Source organism: Hoplias malabaricus, chromosome 9 (assembly GCF_029633855.1).
Source record: "Hoplias malabaricus isolate fHopMal1 chromosome 9, fHopMal1.hap1, whole genome shotgun sequence".
Taxonomy (NCBI): domain Eukaryota; kingdom Metazoa; phylum Chordata; class Actinopteri; order Characiformes; family Erythrinidae; genus Hoplias; species Hoplias malabaricus.
The window spans coordinates 21,718,123-21,740,695 of NC_089808.1; the positions used below are offsets into that span (position 1 = coordinate 21,718,123).

At 40.0% G+C, this 22,573-nt stretch overlaps 1 protein-coding gene and 1 long non-coding RNA gene across 6 annotated transcripts in view; one reads left to right on the forward strand and one right to left on the reverse strand.

Moving 5' to 3' along the window:
* LOC136707050 (uncharacterized) overlaps positions 1-9,905 on the forward strand; it is a 112,862-nt gene extending 102,957 nt beyond the window's left edge. The window contains exon 4 of the long non-coding RNA XR_010804193.1: positions 9,803-9,905. This is a non-coding gene — a long non-coding RNA (uncharacterized lncRNA). The remainder of the gene's footprint in view (positions 1-9,802) is intronic.
* Positions 928-22,573, reverse strand: part of uggt1 (UDP-glucose glycoprotein glucosyltransferase 1) — a 37,696-nt gene continuing 16,050 nt past the window's right edge. For all 5 annotated transcript variants that reach the window (XM_066680913.1, XM_066680915.1, XM_066680916.1 and 2 more), the window contains 26 exons: positions 22,150-22,235; positions 20,817-20,952; positions 20,331-20,462; positions 19,985-20,149; positions 19,433-19,553; positions 18,575-18,673; positions 16,133-16,227; positions 15,766-15,972; positions 15,196-15,327; positions 14,974-15,104; positions 14,526-14,621; positions 14,299-14,401; positions 12,043-12,122; positions 11,190-11,379; positions 10,551-10,709; positions 10,369-10,454; positions 9,041-9,125; positions 7,758-7,846; positions 7,442-7,546; positions 6,780-6,864; positions 6,221-6,403; positions 5,088-5,248; positions 4,296-4,410; positions 3,950-4,066; positions 3,379-3,535; positions 928-3,289 (listed from right to left, as the gene is read on the reverse strand). In XM_066680913.1, coding sequence (XP_066537010.1) covers positions 3,264-3,289; positions 3,379-3,535; positions 3,950-4,066; positions 4,296-4,410; positions 5,088-5,248; positions 6,221-6,403; positions 6,780-6,864; positions 7,442-7,546; positions 7,758-7,846; positions 9,041-9,125; positions 10,369-10,454; positions 10,551-10,709; positions 11,190-11,379; positions 12,043-12,122; positions 14,299-14,401; positions 14,526-14,621; positions 14,974-15,104; positions 15,196-15,327; positions 15,766-15,972; positions 16,133-16,227; positions 18,575-18,673; positions 19,433-19,553; positions 19,985-20,149; positions 20,331-20,462; positions 20,817-20,952; positions 22,150-22,235 — 3,141 coding nt within the window. In that variant the 3' untranslated portion in view covers positions 928-3,263. The remainder of the gene's footprint in view (positions 3,290-3,378; positions 3,536-3,949; positions 4,067-4,295; positions 4,411-5,087; positions 5,249-6,220; positions 6,404-6,779; positions 6,865-7,441; positions 7,547-7,757; positions 7,847-9,040; positions 9,126-10,368; positions 10,455-10,550; positions 10,710-11,189; positions 11,380-12,042; positions 12,123-14,298; positions 14,402-14,525; positions 14,622-14,973; positions 15,105-15,195; positions 15,328-15,765; positions 15,973-16,132; positions 16,228-18,574; positions 18,674-19,432; positions 19,554-19,984; positions 20,150-20,330; positions 20,463-20,816; positions 20,953-22,149; positions 22,236-22,573) is intronic.

The following is a 22,573-nucleotide window of genomic DNA, read 5'->3' on the forward strand; positions in this document are numbered from 1 at the left end:
TGAAAAACAACACAGTGTATATTGCCGTTGCTCTGTAAAGCTTGGGTTCACTGGAGCAAAATATTCCCAATATGTGCACTATACTCAATACATCTAGAGTAACTTGGGCTGCTGCTTTTATCCAGAAGGTTTAGTTTGGTAAAAGTGTTGCTTGGCTGTTGTTTTCTGCAGGAAGAAACACGTTTGCTGATATTTATTGAGCTATGCTGCCACCTAGTGGAGAAGAGTTTTTGATTATATTTTTAATATCAACATTATATGGTCCAGTGTGGACAACTTATACATGTTTTCTTCTAAAACCAAGCAGTAACAGCTTCTAGTTTTCTGGGAATGATTTGCACTATAAGGTGGATTATAACTGTGTGGATTTGATGGCCTTAAGCATTAGTAAAGTCAGGCGCTGATATTGGATATTTAGCTTTGAATCACACTCATGGAGATCCATCACTCCACTGCTCCACAGCCCAGTTTTGGGAGGCTTTATACCCTCAATCTGTGTATGGTTCCTTTTAATTTGAACAGTACTTTTGGAAAGATGAAGTGAATGTCAGGGCTAAAACTTGCATCTCCAAAAACCCTATAGGACATGTTCTCAACATTTAATGCAAGTCCAGGGTCCTCTGGTTCCAAGTTTGATACTTGCCGCAGATCTCTGTCCGTGAGGAATTTGGTGTGTTCTCCCTGTGTCCGCATGGGTTTCCTACAGGTGCATTGGTATCCTCACACAGTCTAAGAACACCATGGTAGGTGGATTGGTGGCGTGAAATTATCCACAGGTGTGTGTGTGTGTGTGTGAGATGCCTTTAGAGGCACTGGTGGCTTTGGACCCACTGTGTCACAATAGTATGAAGCCAAGTAGCAAGAAGATGTACTCCAAGTAAAACTGGATAAATATGGAAACATAACCATGAATCAAAAAGATGGCTTTTGTACTTTTATTTGGCTTTTATTAAAAAATAACCACTACCCCACAATTACAGACAAAACCGAATTATCAGAATCACTGCCGTCGTCTCCCCCTGATTGAGTGTAAAACAGTACAGTAGATGCAGAAAAGAAACGTGGCCAAGTGAAAGGCACGATGCGGAACCGTCAAAATATTTGGTGCCGTCATGTTTGTGCTTTCTGTTGGGAACAACTTCAGCAACGGTTTATTTACGTTCTAGTGGTCAGAGCCATGCAGTCGCTACAGCAAATACTCTTCCAATAATGCTATAGCAAGAAAACCAATATTACACAGACAGGAAATAAACTGCAGTGAGGCTATACAGAGATGTTCAGGAGTCACTTCATTTGGAGTCACCGGGATGTGAATTCGAGTCAGATCTGAGTCACCAGGATCCAAAACCGAATCAGGTCGCCGAGATGTGAGTATGCTTCAGGCCTGGGTCACCTCGATGTGAATCCGAATTGGGTCATTTTCCATTGCAGGGTACCTACTTGGCTTGACACAGCTCTACATGTGTTTCAGTCCCTGGTTACCTTTCCACTAGCCAAGATCCCCTACGGAATATAGCTGGTGACAATGCAAACCACAGGCTTTGAAAACCACAACAATAACGTTAATGATTGTTTACTCATTCTATATTCACATATTGTTCGTGTTTTGGGACTGAACACGGCTGTATTTCATTCGTTGTTGCATGTCCAGCTCTCACAGAGTCAAGCGGAGTTGTGTAGGTACCATGCAGTGGAAAAGCACCCCAGGTCAATCTTGTGTAACTGGAAAGCAAGTCAAGTCTTCAGTTGAAATTTTTAGTTTGGCTTTAGTTTTTGCTGCTATTTTGTCTGCTGACTTCAACAATTTCTAAGTCTGAATCACGTCTCAAGATCTGAAGTCTGAGTCCAGCTGAGAGTCACGAGGCCTGTAGTCTGAAAGTTTTTTTTTTTTTTCTCAGATTCTTGAGGCGTAGGATTTAAAACCTGAATTTGAGTCGGGGATATTTGAATTAGAGTCAAGCCTGTAACATCTCTCATGGCACATTTCCAATATCATGTAAGATACACTCTCTCCTGGCAGAGACCAATGGTATGGATTTATCTTTGAGTACAGAACAGCATAAAGAAATCAGCCAATGAAAACGGCCTGACAGCTCTTCATTGAGCACAGAATATAGTACTTACTTTGGCAGATTATAGACAAAACACAGGCTACAGTTGGGTCCTTACCACCACTGAAACCTGAACAAGTGTCTGTGATTTTCTTGCAACTTTCTCATTAAGAGCACTAGCTCAGTTTTGGTGAAAAATCTATGCCGAGACATGTTTGATGTTCATATGTGGTTTCTTGAGAAGTTTCCAAACAAGAAGTAATGACCATAAATGCTGGTCCATATCTTGTCTCAGTTGGCTCAGGCTGGATCCAGGTCTTCAATAAGATCACGCAGACTCGTGAAGTGTGGTTCTGTATAAAGGCCGTCTTATTCAACTATAAAAATGGCCTTCACCATTAAAGAGTTGAGTACAGTAGTGTAGGTACCATGCTGTCACAACTCATACTGAGGCTTAAAACCACATCAAGTCTGCGCCACATTAAAAAAAGAATTGGATTTGAAGAGGGTTGAGTAAATATTTGGAGGGGTATTTATGGGTAACGTGTTGTATGCCTATTGTGACTGTGTTTTTAGCCACAGGAGCCTCTTACCTCCAGTTCTAAACTTAAGGAAAATTAGGACAACAAACAAGTCTATAGCTGGCATGAATTAGATTTTTAAAACCAAAACCTACCTTCAAACAAGACGGCCAAAACAAGCAATCACTGCGGCTAAGCAACACTGCTCTAGTGGAGGAGTTGGCAACACAAATGCACACAATAAAGCATTCACTCTTTTTCACACATGCATACACACACTTGGCCACCTTTTTCAGGGCAGGACTCAAATTAGAATTAAAAGAAAGGCATGTCCAGTTTCCAGGACTATGTTGTCCACTCTGATTTATCTTTACTGTACACTTATTAGATCAAAATTTCCCAACTTTCCCATAATTCCACAGCAGTCCAGCAGGGGACAGTAAAGCATCCAGGATTTATGTTTTGTTTCAAAGGGACGGAAATACACACCTCTAACGTCCCGTAACCATAGTCCTGACCTGTGCCCCGTCCCATCAATTACGAGCAAGAGAGGCTGCATTATTTCCATTCAAGTTTCACAGCGCCAACATGGACCCGCTCCAGGAGAATAGGCTTGATTAAAAAAAAAAAAAGGGGAAAAAGACGACTCTTTAAACAGAGTCGGTCGTTCCTCAGCTGAAGGTCAACCTGCCTAGAGCTCTATGTGCTTCTGTCCATCTGAGAGAGAGAGAGAGAGAGAGAGAGACTCAGCACTTCATGATGATGATAAATATGACTTCTTACCCTTTTAAAACTAGTGCTCATACCTGTTTGTGTTTTTCCTTTGTGTATCTGGCTGCTTCCATCCCTCTCCTCCAGGAACTTGTTGTAGATCCTCTTGAGTTCCTGGTCATAGTCAGTCCACTCTGCCACAATCCGCACAGCGGCCTGCAGCTTGGGTTCTTTTGTCTGGGGGTTATTGCACTGGAAGGCAAGATGCACAAGGTCAGATCAACCCCTAGTCAGCTACATAGAAAGCAGCAGAATCACTGTCTGTTTTACCTGTAATATTAGTATCAAGTTGGACAATTCTTTTTTTTTCCCAATAATGCATGAGTCAGTGAAAGCAGCTCTGCACGTGTGAAAAATAATATTGTTGCAAATTATGATGTATAGATGATTTAGTTATTGTTTGGTCCAGACTAAACCTCTATGTTCTGGGAGGTAATGAGGGGGAAATTGTGGGGCATTTGAGGGGTCCGTGATCACTACCTGCAGCAATGGAGCATGTTTTTCCATTTGAAACTAAATTAAGAAGTGTAATGTTAAAAGTGTCCTTTAAAAAAAAAAAAAAAAAAAACACCTAACAAAATGTGGGAGAATAATTACAGCCATTACCAGGTCTATTGTCTTGGCGTGCTTTTTGGAGACATCGTCGCACCAGGTCTCGCACCATAGCCACTCCTGTGGCAGGGACTTTATGGGCACCTGATGGATCATGTTGTTGGGCAGATCCTGAGAAGAGAGACAGATGGTTAATTATGACTACTGTATACCAACAAACATCACAAGGAGGTTTGGGCAGTGTAGTGGCAGAATCACAACATTACAACAATAAGAGACCTTGAGCAAGACTCCTAATTGTAGACTGGCTTAAAAGTATAAGTTGTGCTGGATAAGGGCATGAGCCAAATGTTGTGACCTCATATGAGCCACCATAAGCTGTGTTCAGTGGAACACACACCTGATCCAAGTTGGAAAGGCTATTGGGGTCCTGACTGAGACCCTGATACTGTCCCCTCAGTCTGTCCCCTGCGGCGATCTTCCTGAACTTCTTTAGATCGACTACATACAGAGCACTAGAGAGAGAGAGAGAGATGGAGACAAATTAGAAAGCTAGAAAGTACAATTGAATCCTGCGTCTGGTATCAAAGAAACCACACTGAAATATGGTTGTATCATTAAACCCCTTACTAGAGACCAGAGGTCAGGGACTAAACCACAGTTCTCACAGGTCAGTCTCAAAATGCCATTCTTATTATTGTTACACTTATATAGCGCCTTTCTAGACACCCAAGGACGCTTTACAATCTACACTGCTCAGAACGCTCAATTCACACACACAGGCGAGAAGCGGCAGCCAAACGCGCACAGCATACTCTCAACCAGAAACGACCGTCCACCTGGAGGACTGCATCGGGCACTAGGGTTTAACCCAGGACAGAGCGCCAATCCATATCTGGGCTCACACATACAGACATTCATTCACACACCATTCAATTCACCTACCCTCCATGTTTTTGGACTGTGGGAGGAAACCGGAGCCCCCGGAGGAAACCCACGCAGACACGGGGAGAACATGGAAACTCCACCCAGATGGGACTTGAACCCAAGATCCCAGCGCTGGGAGGCGAACGTGCTAACCACCAAGCCACCGTGCCGCCCTATTCTATTCTGTAGAATGTTATACCCGGCTGATAGGCTGGGCCCATTGTCTCAGTGTATGTGAAACTCTCTCAAATCTCTGAGCCCTCACCTGATATGGTACTTGCGTCCAGCCAGGTGACTCGCCCAGTAGCCCGATTTCCAAAAGCGGTATCCGTCCATCTCCCTGCGGCTCTCACAGAACGGAGTGTAGCCGTACGGTGCCCCCTCCAGGTCAAAGTCTCGCAGCTCCTTCAGGTCAGTGCGGACAATCTGGAGAGGCAAGAAAATTTGGATCAGACTGTAGCCATATTTCCATCCAATAGGTTGTTTGCAAATTACGTCATGTTACTTTGTGAAGTGTGGATGGATGGTAGGAAGCTCTAATACAGTCTGTGGTTTGCTTTGGTTACTGTTGCTCAAAATCATTTCAACTGATAAACCAAGAGGAGCTTGTATCATGTACCAAAAGCTGTTGTTCATAAGGGAGAAAAATACAATAATTTAGCAAAACCAGCTAAACTTGCACAATACAGGCTCCTGACCTCAGTCTCCTCCATTCCGTTATTTACTGCTTGCCCTCCAACTGGATTTTGTGCGTAGTCTGAATCTCATGACTGAAGCTAACCTATAGTACTGGATATAGTACAAATAATGTACCAGAACAACTCCTGTAGATTCCTATACAACCATTGTATTATGATGTTATGTCAAATTAAAATTAACATTAAAAAAAGCTAGTGTTTGAAAGGTGGTGGTCAAATCTTAAAGCTGATACTTGGACCGGCAGGAAAAATAGAGACAAGTAGAAGGGTAAGGTGAAAGGACAATTCTTTCTCCTCCCTAGACATACATGGCTGAAATGTACTTGAAGGCACCTAACCCCTAACTGTGGCCTGGGTGCTGAGGTGGCTGTGTGCTGCTCTAGATGTGTGTGTGTTCACGTCTCCTGAATTGATTCGCTACACATTAACATTACTCACTTCTAGCTAAAGGGGGCAGCATTTATACAACTCTCTTCAGTCTCAGGTTAAAACGGGTGTGATTTTACTGTTTTTGTGTGTTAAGTCATTTCTGTGAGGATTTGAATGCGTTCAGCCATAGGAGCATTAGAAAAGTCAAGCAACAGTTGCTGCACCATCTCTAATGTGGACCACACATTAGTATAAAATTTGTAGATTTTTTTTTTGCCTGATGTTACTCCACATATTGTCTTATTTGTTTCAATCAAAGTCAGCCCTGTACCTGGTCAGCATCCACAAAGAGTATCTTGTCCACGGCCAGTGGGAAGAGCACGTCCAGGAAGAGGATTTTATAACCCCAGATTATCCTCTGCTTCTCAGTCTGCTGATGAAGCCACCGAGGCCATTTATACTGAACCAGTTCATACTGGAAACCATACTTCTCTGCCATATATGGAATAAACTCCTATTTGAGAGAGAGAGAGAGAGAGAGAGAGAGTGTTAGAGAGATATACAGAAAGGGAGCGATACTTCTTAATCATTTGGACTTCAGATGAACTCCCCCTCATCTGAAATTCATAACGTTTCTTCTAATTTTCCCTCCAACAACACTGCAATTTCCAGGAATATTGTACAAACACCCATCTCCATATTCAATACAATGTCTGAAATTACATTATCACTACTGAATAATAATGGTCCACATGAAAGGCCAAGAATTCTTTAACTAAAAACTTTGGGACAGCTTTGAAAAATGTTTATGTATTTTGGCATCAAATCTGGAATCTTTATTTATTTTTTTTTTAAGAAAGAAAAAAAAAAAAAACAGCATAAAATACCACCTTAAAGGCTGGAGACAGGTAGTTCTTCAGGAACCAGAACTTGACTGGCGTTTTGGTGTGCTTCAGGACAGACAGCATCATTATCCTGCAAGAAAAATTTAATTATTGCTGTGCTGAAGACTTTTCTGTGAGGATCTGATGGCATTCAACAATGTACTGATGTTGGGTGATTAACTCTGGATTACAAACACCACTTTGATCCATAAACTAATACTGCTTGTGGGACTTTATAACCTTAATGCTTGGTGGCTGGTACCAGAATGGGGATACTGCACCATTTAAGGTGGAACAGATTGGAATGTTTAGATGGGGCATGTTGTAACCAGTTTTATTTAATAACCCGAATTTAATTGGATTTCTGCAGTTATCTGATTATTCAAGTGGTCATGAAAACAGCTAATTATATTTTCAGAAATCAGTGTAAGGTGTAGAAATTAGATTAAGAAATCGGTTTAACAGAGCTAGATTTTAGCTCAGTAATCTGACTTTTCCGTGAATGAAATAATGTGATTTCCTTTCGCTTTCTCAGCTTACTCAAAGTCGAATTTTGTGCAGTTATCGGGTTAGTAAACTCATGTAATTGTCTCTGTTTTATGTTAAAAATGATGAAAGTCTTAAGCAATCGACACTGCTTGAACACAAGGTCAGACGTGTAGTCTCACCTCAGGAACCTCTCATACAGATGACCGGACGCCACTGAGAAAATGTTGATGACATCATCTTTGTCCTGTTTATTTTCTTCCACTTTAGAACCTCCAGTGAATCCCCTGTGTGTGTGTGAGAGAGAGAGAGAAAGTCATTTCAAATGATAATGTTTTAATGTAAAACTATAAAAGAAACCAAACAAAACCCCTGGCCATTTAAACTGCGAGACATGAACTTGTGAATAAATATAAGATTATTCAGGCCCGTCTGGATGTTGAATACACACATCCCTATGATCCAGCAAAAGCAATGCGGTATTTGTTTCATTTATACCTGGTCAGAGACTGCCAGAATCCAGACTCGTTTTCATTAGTGCCATCACTGAGCAGCTCCTCATTCATCATGTCCAGCTTCTTCTGCACCTGCATCAGCACAGTTTTCAGAAAATTCAGAAAACAGCTTTGGATAAACTACACCTCTAACAGATTACAACCCCCCCCCCCTGTATAATTTAAACTCAGGACCACCCTGGATTTGTCCCTATTTAGTGTGTGCCCCTTTTTTGTTTTAACTTTACACGAAAACAGGCAAAATTTCTAGACTACTAAAGCCTCACACCACAGACGACTAAAACAATGTCATTTCAGAGCGAAAAGTTAGGGCATGGCCTTTCAAACTAAAATTTTTCAGAGGCACCTGATTAATAATAATAATAATAATAAATGCCTTGTGAAGTACAAGAAAGACTGTTGAGCACATGACCAATATTTTTTTTCTCCTTTAAAGACTAACCATTGTAGTATCTAATTTTAATATAGTTTCACTGTATTATGACTCTATTTAATGAAAATTCTTTTAGAAACATAACTTAGCTGTATTCTGATGTCTCAGTACATATCTAGTAAATTTCCTGTTTGACCATAAAAAGATAAAGCATTCATGTACCTAAGGCTACTGCAACTTTTCCTGTAGAACTAGAAGTTTCGAACAAAAAGCTGCTGGAATAAGAAGCTGTATTCAGGATTGTCCAATGCTTCAGAAGCCATATTATGTCCTAAATTTAACTAAAGGTTGCAGCACTGTAGCGCTATTCTGATATCACTGCAGACTGGCACCGCTGCCTACTAATGCCTACAGGCTCTTGAAGGTTTGTCCCATTTTCTTAGAGGAAACTTTTAACCACTACAACTTGTAACTCGGTTCCAAAGGGCAAGGTATTTGGCTATACAGTATAAGGTATACGGTAACACAGCTCCACGTCCTTTCAGACCCAGTGTTGAATAGAACAATGGACTAACTAGAACTTAGGTGTGAAACTGATCATTATGTCTACAATTGATTAATTCATCAGCTATTATTTCATTTATGAACTAATCAAAGCCTCGAGCTTTATGACATTTCCTCAGTTTCTATTCCATTTGCATCGATACATTTCCTTTGTCTGCGACATAAATATCATCATTCAAAATCTCATATGCCACTGTTTTGAAATGTCAGCAATCAACAACAACAAACAGAAGCCAAATATCAGATTGTTTGCATATCTCTATTGAGGCCTCACAGACCTGAGATTGCTACTATATCACGTACTGTCAGATACCAAATTCATCACTGACCTTCACTTTAATAATCTTGCTCTTGAAGTTGTTCAGCACCACTATCAATTCCTCAGCCTCGGCCGGAGAGTCTGTGCCATCGTGGCTGAGATAAGAAGAAAAACAAATGATCTTAATACACAAACACACATATATACTGTCATTCGAAAGCTCAGAGTTAACTGCAATGTTATTTTTTTATTATTATATTTGTACAACATAAAGCAACATGTAAAAGGTGTTTCAAAGCTGTGTTCAATTTCAAGTTTGAGGGAATCCAAAAAATATATATTTACTGTGCTTTTACTGTCACTTCCCAGCAGTACAATGAATTAATGCCTCTGCATCTAACTCCTCATGGCAGTGAACACACACAGACATGCACTAGTGCAATAGGGGCTATAAGTACAAACACTCAGATCGGCTGGTACATCAGCCGTGGATGTTGAGGGAGGATAGTACACTGTTCTTCACTTGCCCCACCCCAATGTTCCCAACAGTTGAGGGGATTGAACCAGCGACTCTCCCAGGCCAGCTATAACTATCTAAGCTACTGCTGCCCAAAAATATATATTAAAAATATATAAATAAATAAATAAATAAATAATAAAACTAGGGTTGGGTGGTATAAAGATAATACCGTATACCACGTCATTTAAAAAATTTGGACTGTATCTCAAAATGAGGGCGGTATACACGTGTTTATGACGTGTGTGTGGTGTGTCAAATTTCTGTTCTGTGTCTTGAAGTCAGCTAAAATGTTCTTGTGCCTTTTTTTTTTAGAGAGCCAAAGGGGAGGGGGCGTTGTGGGAGTTCAATGACTGCTGATCTCACGATCTGAACACGGGTGGAGAAAAACACAAGCCCAGTCGCCCAGCGCAGTTGTAAGTTTAGCAGTGAATCTGAGTTAAAAGAGAGAGGAAGAAAGCTGAAAAAATGATCAGAAAATCCTTTACTCAACTTTGTGCTCACAGGTATATGGCTTTATACTCTAAATATGTGTGTTTTGAGCCTCAGGTCAATGAAATGTCTGCTGTTGTGTGCTAAACCACAAGTGCCTGTTAGCGCCAGCTGTGCTTTTGAAATTTTCTGTTCCTTTAGCACCAGTTGCTGAAATTTGCCCTCTGACACATGTGTTAACAATAAAAACCCGTTTCTGACAGTGTGCAGTGTCAGGCTTTGTTTAACTAAATTCACTAAAATTTGTGCTCACAGACATAAGGCTCAGCGCAGCCTGACAGAGCACCCCCTCCCCACGGTAATACCGTATACCGCGATAATATTTTGAGATGGTATGATGATATGAAAAATGTGGATACTGCCCATTCCCAATAAAATTAATCATCTACCTGTAGATCTTGTAAATGTCGTCTGAGCGTCCTTTCCTCAGGCGAAGGATCCAAGCGCCAGGATTGGCCTTCAGCTGGAAGTAGCCCTGGACAAGATCGAAACAAGCAATCAGAATCAATAAATTATTATTAATCCCTATTTAATTTATTAATAGTGGATTCCATGTGGATTCTCTCCTCACCAGGTTGGCCATGACAATGGTGTCCACTATGACGGGGTCAGAGGTGGTACCCAGAGTGAACTGAAGGCCTCGAGGTGGCTGACCAGTGCTCACATCAAAGCAGTGACCCTCTAACAGGAGATACTCCAACTCGTACTCGGCAGCCACAATACTGTCCACCTTAAGAACACAATGTATACTGCGTTAAGTCACAGCATATGAATAAAATCATGTACTTGTGGACTACTTTTATACAGAGTAGATTACCTGAACAGGGAACTATTTCTGCATTATGAGATAGACCATGACAATTTCTGACCATTGCAAATACTATGTAATATCTTTAAAATGGCAATGACACTATTTAAAATATATCATCACTGTCAGAGCAAAACAATGCATCTCCATCAACTTTTAATGATAGTTTAATAATGACCAACCAAAATGCAACCAAAGGAAAGAAAAGAAGTTATGAAGTTATTGCTTACATTTAATGCCTGTTCATTTCTTAGCTCTACAATAAACTTTTCAGTACACATTTTCTTCTGAATTTCCACCGAAATGTGTTCATTTTGATCATTGATACATTAATACAGATTACATATTGTAACTAAATTAATCCTGATAACTCATGGATTTAAATCACAAACAAATCCCTACCTCTTCCAGGTAGATATTGTCCAGATCGTATCTTGTGTGGACGGATTCTACCATCCAGCTCTCGGGGGTGTTCAAGTTCAGGGTGAAGAGAGGGGACTGTGGCATGTCCAGGAACTTTGCTATAGGACCCGGAGCAAAGCTGTTATCTGTCATGAAGGACACTTCGGGTTCCAGTACATATCGGTAGAAACTTGAGGATATAGAAAAAACAAAAGTGTGTTATGCACAATGTTGATGATTTTTTTTACTACTTGTGGAGCCAGAAAAAAATGTTACATATTTTATATTATATATATAAAATAATTAAAATAACTAAATAAAAGCTTTACGCATTTTAAACGCACTTTGCACCAAGGAAAGTTTCTCAGTGCATGAGTTCCAGGCATGCAAATTATAACGACGCACAATGTGATGAACATGATGGAGATGACGGAAGAGACTACGCTGGTGGATGGGAAATTTAAATACAAGAAACTTCCAGATGGAAGTACAAACAAAAATGTTGTTATTTGCACTTTATGCAGGAAGGAGTTTATCACAGGAGCACTTCCACCATTCGTTACCACCTCAACGCAAAACATGTTGGGGCTAGTGCGCAGGTCAGTAATGTTAACAGTACCGTGATCCCTCATATATATATATATATATATAAAACTGTTTTTTCATGAGAATGCACGCCAACAACCTCAATGCTATAATAAATTTTAATTCTCTGCAGACTTATTTTTCATATGAAATCATAAACTTGTGCTTTTATTTGATTTTTTTTCTCTGAAGATTCATTAGCTTAGGCAGAAGCTATTTAAATAGGGTGAGTGTGCTGCCCTGAAGTCTTGACTAACAAGGTGCTCACCTTTTCAGCGGCATATCGGACAGCTTGGATTGGCAGTTCATGAAGACTCGCAGGTTGACGTTAACCAGCTGCTTCAGGACCTGAATGGTACATAATTAAAACAAGTCATGAAACACTTCTTAGAACTTCCAAAGCAAAATCAGGCCATATATCTCTCTGCAGAGTTTAGAGTTCAAACAGCTTGGCTCAACAGCCACCATTCTAATGATCATTCACGGTACCTTCTTTACTCAATTATACTTAATTTCTTAGATTTCCACTATGTACAGCTCCTACATCATTTAGTCGCTACGCAGCTTGCTTGATACCATGACTGAGCATGGAGTAATAAAACTTCTTGGTTCCAGGTACCATTTACGAATTTTACTTAATGGAAAAACAAACAAGCAGAGGAGAGCCAAGCTGGGTTGAGTTGGTACCATACAGTGGAAATGCAGTATGAGAATTTTATGGCAATAATCTAGAAGTAGCATCAGAGACCTTGTCAGCTCAATGTACAACAAATATGGCATTAAAAATATCACAATATTTTTATTTTATCAGAATAAAAATTTCAGTGATAATTCATTCTTGACTTGTCCTTGGCACCAAGTAAATCTGGCACAAAATTTTTATAACATGCTTTTCTCCACTGGGAGCAGTATTGTAATAAATGTAACTTGGAACAAGTTTACATCAAATCATATGACATGAAATATGATATATTAGTGCAGATCTATATGACCGCAAATCAACACCACAGTTAATTGATCATTTTGCCACAATTATGATGAATGAAAGATTTTGTTGTTTTTGTTTCTTGCCCACATAGTTCACTGATGCTTAAATATAAAAAGCTGGGATATATTTCCACATAACACACTGGTGGTGACTTTGGTCACTGGAAATAGCTTTTTCGGCAGTTTATACATTTGACTCCTTTATGCTCAGTGTTGTCTTCACAAAAGTCAAAACACATCCAAACAACACAGCATTTGTCTTTGGTACAATTTTGGTACAGTTGCATTGCTCAGTTCTCGTCACGTGACTAGTGTGGTTTTAGGGGTATAGTACATTAACAGTGGGGGATATATTAATATGATTTTATTAACAGAAAACAAATAAATAAATAATAATACAAAAAGGATGAACAGAATTACGAGAAAAATCAATAAAATCGATATAGGTAAGATTATGTCAATTAGAATTTCTGAATGCAGATTTCTATTATTTTTTTTATTCATTGCCCAACCCTATAATATATAATAGATAATATATAATAGACAGGCTGGTTAAGAAAGCTGGCTCTGTAGTGGGGGCTGAACTGGAGTGCATCACTTCCATATCAGACAAGAGGACCCTGAACAAACTGATCAGCATCCTGGACAATGAGTGCCATCCACTCCACAGTACCATAACTAAGCAGAAAAGCTTGATCAGCTGGAGACTTCGCTCACTGCCAGGCTCAACTGACAGACTGAGGAAGTCATTTGTCCCCAGGGCTATTGAGCTGTTCAATGCTTCACTCAAGGGGAGAGGAGAGATGGACTTCTCTGCATAGTCTGTCTGCCCCTCCACCTTCTCCACATTTGTACATGTGTACCTAACTGGACAATAGACAAGTCAACCATTGGACAAGTGATCCATCCCATCTACCTCATGTGTTCCTTAATCTGACAGCTACAACAGTAGTTTTATATTTAATACAGGAACATTGCCTTGCACTATTTATTTTTACTATATTTATTTCTAATTCTGATAGTGCACTGATATTGCACATTCCATACCCTTTGCACTATCCACACTTTTTCAACTTTTAAACTATGTACTGCACTCAAGAGATCATCCTCAGCTGCTCACTGTATCACAGATTATTGCCAGCCTATGTTTGATCATTCTTAAGCACACTATGTTAATTTTTTGGTATTTGATATCTTGATATATGACTCAGCCTACATAATATATTAAAATACTCTATGTCGATTTTGATATTTGTTTTAGGTTAAAATATATTTTTAACATTTGGTATTTTCGTATCATGTTCTATCTTCTACTGTGTCTTATGTACAGTGGAATTTTTTTCTTTATATTAGTCCATTGCTGTTAGTGATTGTTGTATGTGATGTCTGTAAGCTACTGAGACCTTGAATTTCCCCTGGGGATCAATAATTAATTAATTAATGTATGTATGTATCTATCTATCTAATATTTTTTTAACCAAGCACCACAGTAAATGTCTAGGAGTCGCTGAGGACATTGCTGTGCTGTAGATCTTACCAAAAGTAGAGGTGCCAGTTTCTGAGCGTCTCGGGTCACAGGGTCCACCACAGCCACCACATCAAAATACACTTCCTCCTCCTTCGGACGGATCTTCACAGCACTGAGGGTGAGAAGTAAACCACTGATTGAATGTTCTGGACATGATAAAAGTCTTTCCAGCTGTAAAAAGGCTCCATTAATTCATATCTCTGATTGAAGGAAAAAAAAAAGAAAAGAAAAATTACCTGTATCGTTCAGCTGCGAAGCTATGTTCAACCCTGGCCTCTCCTTTGGGCTGGGAGGACAACAGAGCGTCCACTTTCATGACTAAATCACTGGCACTGGACCATGAAAAAACACATAGATTAACATGAGAAACCCTGGAAACATTGCAATTAAATGTGCACACATTCCATTAACACCATTTTTTTCTATTCTCTGAACGAGTCAGTTTATGCTCCATAGAGCGGGTCTCCCACATAGGGGTGGCCATAGTTAATATACATGCTTAGTAGATGTCACCAGGTGTCAGAATCATATGAAGAATCACTGGAGAAAATGGATGATTGCTCGTTTAACCACCATTATATTATCGATGATGCCAATTAAAATAATTTGAGAATTTGCAACCCCAAAAGACACTAAGCAGAGGGGGCGGAGCCAGAAGAAAAGCAGCCAATCGGCTGCTCTCACCTGTCCTCCTCCACAGCAAGCTGCTGCACTTTGCTCTTGATTCTTTCTCCAGATGTTTTTAGGATGATGCTCTCGAGGAGCAGGAAATCATCCTGGTTAAAGACCTCCCCATCCTCTAGTGGACCAATAATCTGCAAGGGTAAAGAAACAAGTGGGAATGAATAACAGATGTCCAGGCTAGGAATCCTGAGGGTCTTCTTTAGCCAATTAATCTGAACCCACCCGTCCATTGCTGATGACTGCCCTCTGGCCTTTGCGCAGCTTCAGGACGTCCCGGCAATAAGCGGCGTGAGCCAACAGAAAGTCCACTTTAGGGGACTCATATGCACTCTTAAACAAAGGAACATCCATGCCCTGCAGAAAAGTAAACGACAAGCAAGAATAAGGGATATTATTACTTCTACAGCACATACATACATAATATATATATATATATAAAAACACAAAAATACAATACAGTTCCTTATTTAATTGATCTGTGCTTTTCATTTGTGCCCCCTACTGCCCCTATTTATCCATTATTCAAACCAAGTTACAGCTGTTTCTTCACTTCACTGTGAAGTTCGGTTAAAACGTACCCTTTCACCATCAGCTGCTTTGAATATTTTTATAGAACCTATACTACAGTTTCTAAAAATTATTCTAAGCTACAGAACTGCACTACAGTTAGGTTATATGGACTGATGAGTCTGAATTTAGAATGGGGACCTCTTTGGTCATGAGAAATAGAAGAGGAAATTCATTTCTGAACTTCATAGACACAGTCAGCACCCAGCAGAGAGATGTCTTTACCCCGACAGCAAACTCAGCGACGTCTGTCCCAGAATAAAGGGCACTGGCAGTGTCCTCCTTGGCCATCTTGGTGATGAAGTTCTTGGCATTGTTGGACGTCTGTGTCTGCATGGCTGCCCAGATGGCACGGGTAATCAGAGTGGTGGCGTTGGAGGGGCTGTCGGTCGGGTTATTGATCATCCCCAAACGGACGTTATTACTGGTTTTCTGAAAGAGAGATTTGGAGATGGATATTATGTTGGTTTCATTGTTTCATCTATTCCTATTACGCCTTTCAGTGGGGTCCTATAACATGCTTTAATATTGTTATTAATTCCAACCTGGGCCTAGCGCTAAAATTCAATACTCTCTAAATGAGAATGGTTACCATGTGTCTGATTGCATCATACAGGAGCTGCCGGCCAGAAGGATGGTCAAAGTCTCCCACCACCCAGAAGGTCACTGGACGGATTACACCATCATCTGTAAATCAGAGAGAAGAAGAGAGGACAGGTTACAGCCACTGGACAGAAATATCATTCAATATTTGTCCTATGTAATTCATGAGACAATACCACGAGACACGGGTCAGTTAACGGTCAGTTAAAGGCTAATAATAATAATAATTATAATATTATATTATTATAGATATAAATACACTATGCCCTCAGTGAAACTAATGGCACAGTCCCAAACAGAAGAAGAAGCCACACTACTATTCATTCATTCATTCATTCATTATCTGTAACCGCTTATCCAGTTCATGGTCGCGGTGGGTCCAGAGCCTACCTGGAATCATTGGGCGCAAGGCGGGAATACACCCTGGAGGGGGCACCAGTCCTTCACAGGGCAACACACACACACACCCCTACGGACACTTTTTTGAGTCGCCAATCCCTGTGGGAGGAAACCGGAGCACCCGGACACGGGGAGAACACACCAACTCCTCACAGACAGTCACCGGGAGCAAGAATCAAACCCACAACCTCCAGGTCCCTGGAGCTGTGTCACTGCGACACTACCTGCTGTGCCACTTCTGAATTAAAGCACTCTGCATTCCTAATATTCTCTGAAAACCCTTCTATGTCAATTTCAAACTTCCTGCACCATGAACACTTACTTCTCAAAGTGTGCACTTCAAGAGGACACTAAGGGGGCTTAGGGCAAGATTTAGGACAGGGCCTTAACTCTACATATATCTGTAAGTTCACTTTTTGCTGGCATATAAAGCTCTGATGTTGATGGTGAGGATGATGAGTGACGGTGGAGGTTAGAGCTGGGTGGGCACTCACTGGTTTCCTACCCTCCTCCAAAAGTTACACAGTGCAGTGCTGAGCCCGGAATAGCAAGAACAGAGGCTCTTTTCTCCCTACTACAGCTCAGATAAGTATTACAATGATTTTGAAGCTGTGATTTTGAGGTAAAAATAATACATAGTGTTGCTTTAACCGATTAGTCTTCTTTCAAGCTGGATTACAGAAGGGAGTTATAGAGTTAATATGTCAAACTGCAGATTGTGGGACTAGGTTCATCAAACTGTTTTTTTTTAGTGATTTCTCAAAGTGTAGAAGTATTATTATTGTTTTTTTTATGAGTTTTGTTTCTATTATTGGGACTAAAAGACACAATCTTAGCCCCAGGAAGGAAGGAGCTTTCGTGTAGGGAGGGAAAAGGAGAAAAGAGAATTGAGGAAGACTGAGACAGTCGCACTCATCCATCAACTACTGACAGATCTGACTGAAGACAAATGTGGGAGTTTGTCTAAATCCATACACGAATCTACACCTGCGTGTGCACACACACACACAAACACGCACGCACAGAACAGAAATAGCAGAGACAGCTGAGAAACAGGAGAACATGTTTAACATGACAGCAAATGTTAGACCATGGGGAATAGGATGATGCCTATTCTGAAAGCAGAAGCAAGTGCAGACACATGCTTATGGCAGTGATGGAGGATATTAAAGGAGCAATAAGTAATTTTTTTGTGACACAAACAGAGAATCAAACTGTTGTGCTCCACAGAATAGGTCTCCAATATGGAGACAGCCATGTTTAAAGGCCATTAGGTGTCAGTTTAACGGCTGGTTGATTACGTAAAGAAAATTACTGAGTGCTCCTTTAAGCAAAGTGTTTCACTCTGACACCAGACGCTTGAATTTGATTCCTGAAAATTAGCATTGTTATTAAAATCAAACACACGAGACGCAAAACAAGCAAAGACAATTACCAGAGGCTTCACTGGACTGCATTCCTAATCCAGCCAAGCACGTGAATAAACAGAAGAAACCAGGAAGAAAAGGGACAGAGCGGGGAAAAGATTAAAAGTGGGGGGAGAAAAAAAATAAAAAATAATGGCACCAAGACAGACAATCAGAGGAAAGAACAGATGATTATGAAAAGGGAAAGAGTCATAAACTATGTTTTGTTTTATCTGTCTAGAACCCTTCATTTGAGTTTTTTGGATGTAACGTTATGTTACGCAAAAGTCTGAAACGATTAATAACTGGGACATATTCTCTGTCTTTACCACAAGTTTACACAGTTTTGAGTCTTAATGAAATGTCTGTGACCTGCTTTAGCCAATATACCACAAGGATCAAATAATGGTCCAAAAGGTACAGAAGGAAAAAAAGCCCTCCTAATTAGACTAGACACTGACCAAGCCGTTCCAATACACACAGCTTCAGATTTTAAAGCCTGAGGAAAATGAGAGAGGCTAACAATGTGTTGAAATCCATCGTTCAGCTTAGACGTGACCAGTTATTTCCAGTAATAATGACCAGTCTCACATCTTATGGAGGTTAATGAGTGCTTTTTTCCTGACCTTTCTTTGTCATGTAGTTCATGCTGTTAGCCACAGCTGTGTTCTTCTCTTTAGTGTCCAGAAAGAGAAAGCGGGCATATTCATCGATGAAATGGTTATCTGCATAAAGAAAAACATAGATATATTGAATATAATTTCATATTAAGTAAAATTCTATATTTATGAGATCACAAGACAAGTAAATTACTAAGATGAACCTGGTGGAAAAAAAATTAAAATAATAATAATAATAAATAATAATTTTAAAAATAAAGGTGGTGCTTCATGAAGCGGGTCCCCCTTTGTGTCTTTAAATTAACCAGTTTATTCTACATAGAGTTGGTCCCCAAAATGTGATGGCCATGTTTAAACACGTCCTATAAGCCCATAGGAAGTAGGGCTTGTTCTGTTTTTGGAATGTTGACTGTGTTCATGTCCCTGCCACTATTTCTCAGAGCTTGAAAACATGATCAAAATTCAGCTCCTCGAGGAAAACTAAATAGCTTATGAATAACATTGGCCTGCTCCTCATTTAGCCCCTTTGCTCTTTGTACAAAAATGGATTTTTAAGAACAAGGCATTTTGCAGGGAATTCAGAATGAGTCCAAACTCCCCAAAGCGAAACATCCGAGATTCTACAGCACAGTCAAGCAAGATATTCATGAACAGAAAATAACCCTAACCCTTGCCCAGGGACTATTAGTGTTATAATGTGTGATTGCCAGCGTGGGGTTTTGAACCCTAGTGTTTTAGCAACTAGATTATGGTAACTACAATTTCAATAAATTTGCTGAATTTAAAATATTGGGGGGAAACATAAGTTACTCATGTGTATAAATGGTTGCAAGACAGATAGTGTGTAGTGCAAAGTGGACTCACTGGTGCTAGACAGGTCCAAGTATGTTCGAGTAGTGGTCAGGATCCTGGAGTTGATCCTTGGCACCACATTCGGCTGATTCATGATGAAGTCCAACACATCGTGGTCAGCGGCCAGTTCCCCCTAAGAACCACAAGGGGTGAGTATACCAGTTCATGAGCTGCATTACTGACAATAAGTCAGAAACTTCTAATTATCGGAAGAAGATATAAAAATGTTTGTCAAAAAATGTTTAAGGTTTTATTAATTACATTTTTATTCCGTTCTGTTCCTAGACTCCAGTGTACAATAAAGCAGTACAGGCATGAAATGTGAACAGTTGCTTCTTAAGCACAGCAGGTGGTGCTTTTACTCTAAATGAGAATAGAGAAGGCAGCTCATAAAAAACAATCATGCATTCATAACTGCTTCGGGTCTTGAAGGGTCCCCAGTCTACCCAACACACCACACTCAATCACAGACAGTGAGTCCAGGTGGCAGCTGAACCCACAAACCCAGGACCCTGGAACTGTTTGTCAGTGACACTACCTAAGGTTTGCCCTGACGGTTCTCACCAAGTAAACGGCACGCTGAAAGAAGCTGGTGGTCTCTAGGATCTTGTGCATCACTGTGGTCTCCAGTTCGTCAGAGTCCAGTTGCTCTTGCTGCAAGGGCATGCCGTTATACAGCACTACTGGCAAAGGTCCAACTCCAGTCTGATCGTAGTATGCCTTTCCTTCCTGTACAAATACAGGTAAACACAGCACTGGGTTAGCTAACGTAACAGAAATGGGAAGTGATCTCCTCCAAGCATGATGAGCTGCCACATGACGTAGTGTTAACAGTATGTTTAAAAAAATTAAGTAAATGCAGTGATATATCTTGTGTGCGATTCAGGGAGTCTTAATATACTCTATGTACCTTGCGGTTGCTGTCATAGGCGGAGTCTGCTCCCAGGATACTGCTGACCTCCACGTAGGGATAAAGCTTCTCCAGAACCCCCACCACATGCTCCACCTTCAGCTTTCCTCCACTGGGCACTCGGTTCAGCATCTGATTAAAATATGCCCATATTCATTCAAATATAGACTCATCTCCTCAAAAGATGCCCTTCACACAAACACATTTTATACACACATACATATGCAATGCTGCCAAAGCTGAATTGTCCATTTCTTAATTAAAAATAATTCTATATTCAATCATATTTTAACGTTTTATATGTTGATTTAAACAAATACATTAATCATGTCTCAAGCCCTACACTTATAAAAATGATTATTATTTTATTTATTTATTATCATTATTATTATATATTATTATCGTACAATGCCTGGATAATAAATAATAAAACAGAAGATAATTCATTACAGATTTGCCTGTACATACAAATTGCAGTACACTTACTGAAAGGACAGCATCAAAGGCCATCTGGTTGTCCACCTCGTCTGCGATGTAGTTGAATGCTCGGAGCATGGCCACTCCAGCGTCCTGCATTCCATCAATGTCATCAGCGTCATTCACCACAAACACCAGCCCAATCCTGAAGGGGATTACAGAACAAATGCAAATCGTTTGTTTGATAATTTATAAATAGCATACAACCAAATTTTGCAGTTAAACTAATACAGAAGAGGGAGTCCCATAACGTGAGATATCAGTACACCTGCGCCAAAAAAAATCACACATTATAAAATAGATAGTTCCGGTCCTAAAATTTGATTGGCTGAGCCGCGTTTTAAGCCTTTGTAAAATGCACGATATACGCACACCTATGACCGCCTCTCAACATCTGAATTCCATATTAATGTGCCACTGTGTTACACCTTGGTAGTGAGCTAGTTTGCAGCATATAAAAAAATGACGTTTGATATATTGGGTGGGTTAAAAGTGGATGAATTGTGTGAAGTGATAATCCAGATTAATAGAAACTGTAATCGTAATCATTAAGTGGGTGTTTGGTTTAGTGTCTAACTTTTCAAATTATACTGCTTAGCTACCAGAGTTTACATTGGTGAAGGATACATATGTGATTGATGAAGTGAACACTGAAGTTCACTGTCACTGTTTTATTCAATTGTCCAAGAACATTGGGAAAATAGGAGACAATACAGTGATTCGGTTAAGCTAATTATACAACATTATACCAGTTTGTTGAGCTAAAGGCTAAAAACACAGCTAGCCTTTTACTCTAGTGGAGAAGCTGCAGGAAGTATGAGTCCCTTCAGAAAGAGGACAGAAATGTAAGTATTTCCAATAAACTAAAAAACCCTGAATTTACGTGAACATATTTTGTTCAACGGATTGGCTATTCATCGCCCTTATGTTACTTAGCAACAGTGCTCGCCATTAATGGACTACACTGTGTGACAGAAAAATACTTTATTGTGAATACGTTTATGCTTACCACAGTTTTATAAGAGCCAGTCAATATCGAGGATTCAGGTAATGTAAAAACCACCCTTCCCCGTTACAAAAATCATTTTAACTCGCTGCCTCCTATGGCTAATTGGTTTATTTTTTGCATACAGTGTTTTAATGAGATTATACCACAGTTCCATTATCGCTGTTATATATATTCATTATATTTCATTATAGAAATTTTAAGATAAAGAACACAGAACAAATATAATTTGTATGTTATTAACATCCTGCAATGTACAATAATTCCATTCGGTCACAAAATGTGAATGGTCAATGGATGTGGAGGACTAGTTAAAAAAGTGAAACAATGACTCACCTGAGAGGGATGTTGTTGCTGTAGAACATTTCTGCCACGCTCAGCAGCTCTGCTGTATTTTCATGAGTGGGGTCCAAGATAAGGACCTACACACAGAACCCCAAACATACTGTTCATATCAAAAATGAACCGCCACAGAATAGTCCTAGCCTACCGAAAATTACATAGTGCAGTTTCTGAGCATGGAGTAGCAACAGCAGAGGACATATTACCCCAATTACAGGTCAGTGAAGCATTACAATAATTTTGAAGGTGAGAATTTGCAGTATTAGTTTTTAAATACATTAGTGGCTAGAGAAATATACCAGCAGAAAAACAAATATCAGATGACTAAACCCTCTTTGGCAAAGCTCTTTGTGAGTCAGAGATTGTGCTCCTTCAGTCTCTCTGACTCATCCATCGCAGATATATTGGGACAGAGTGC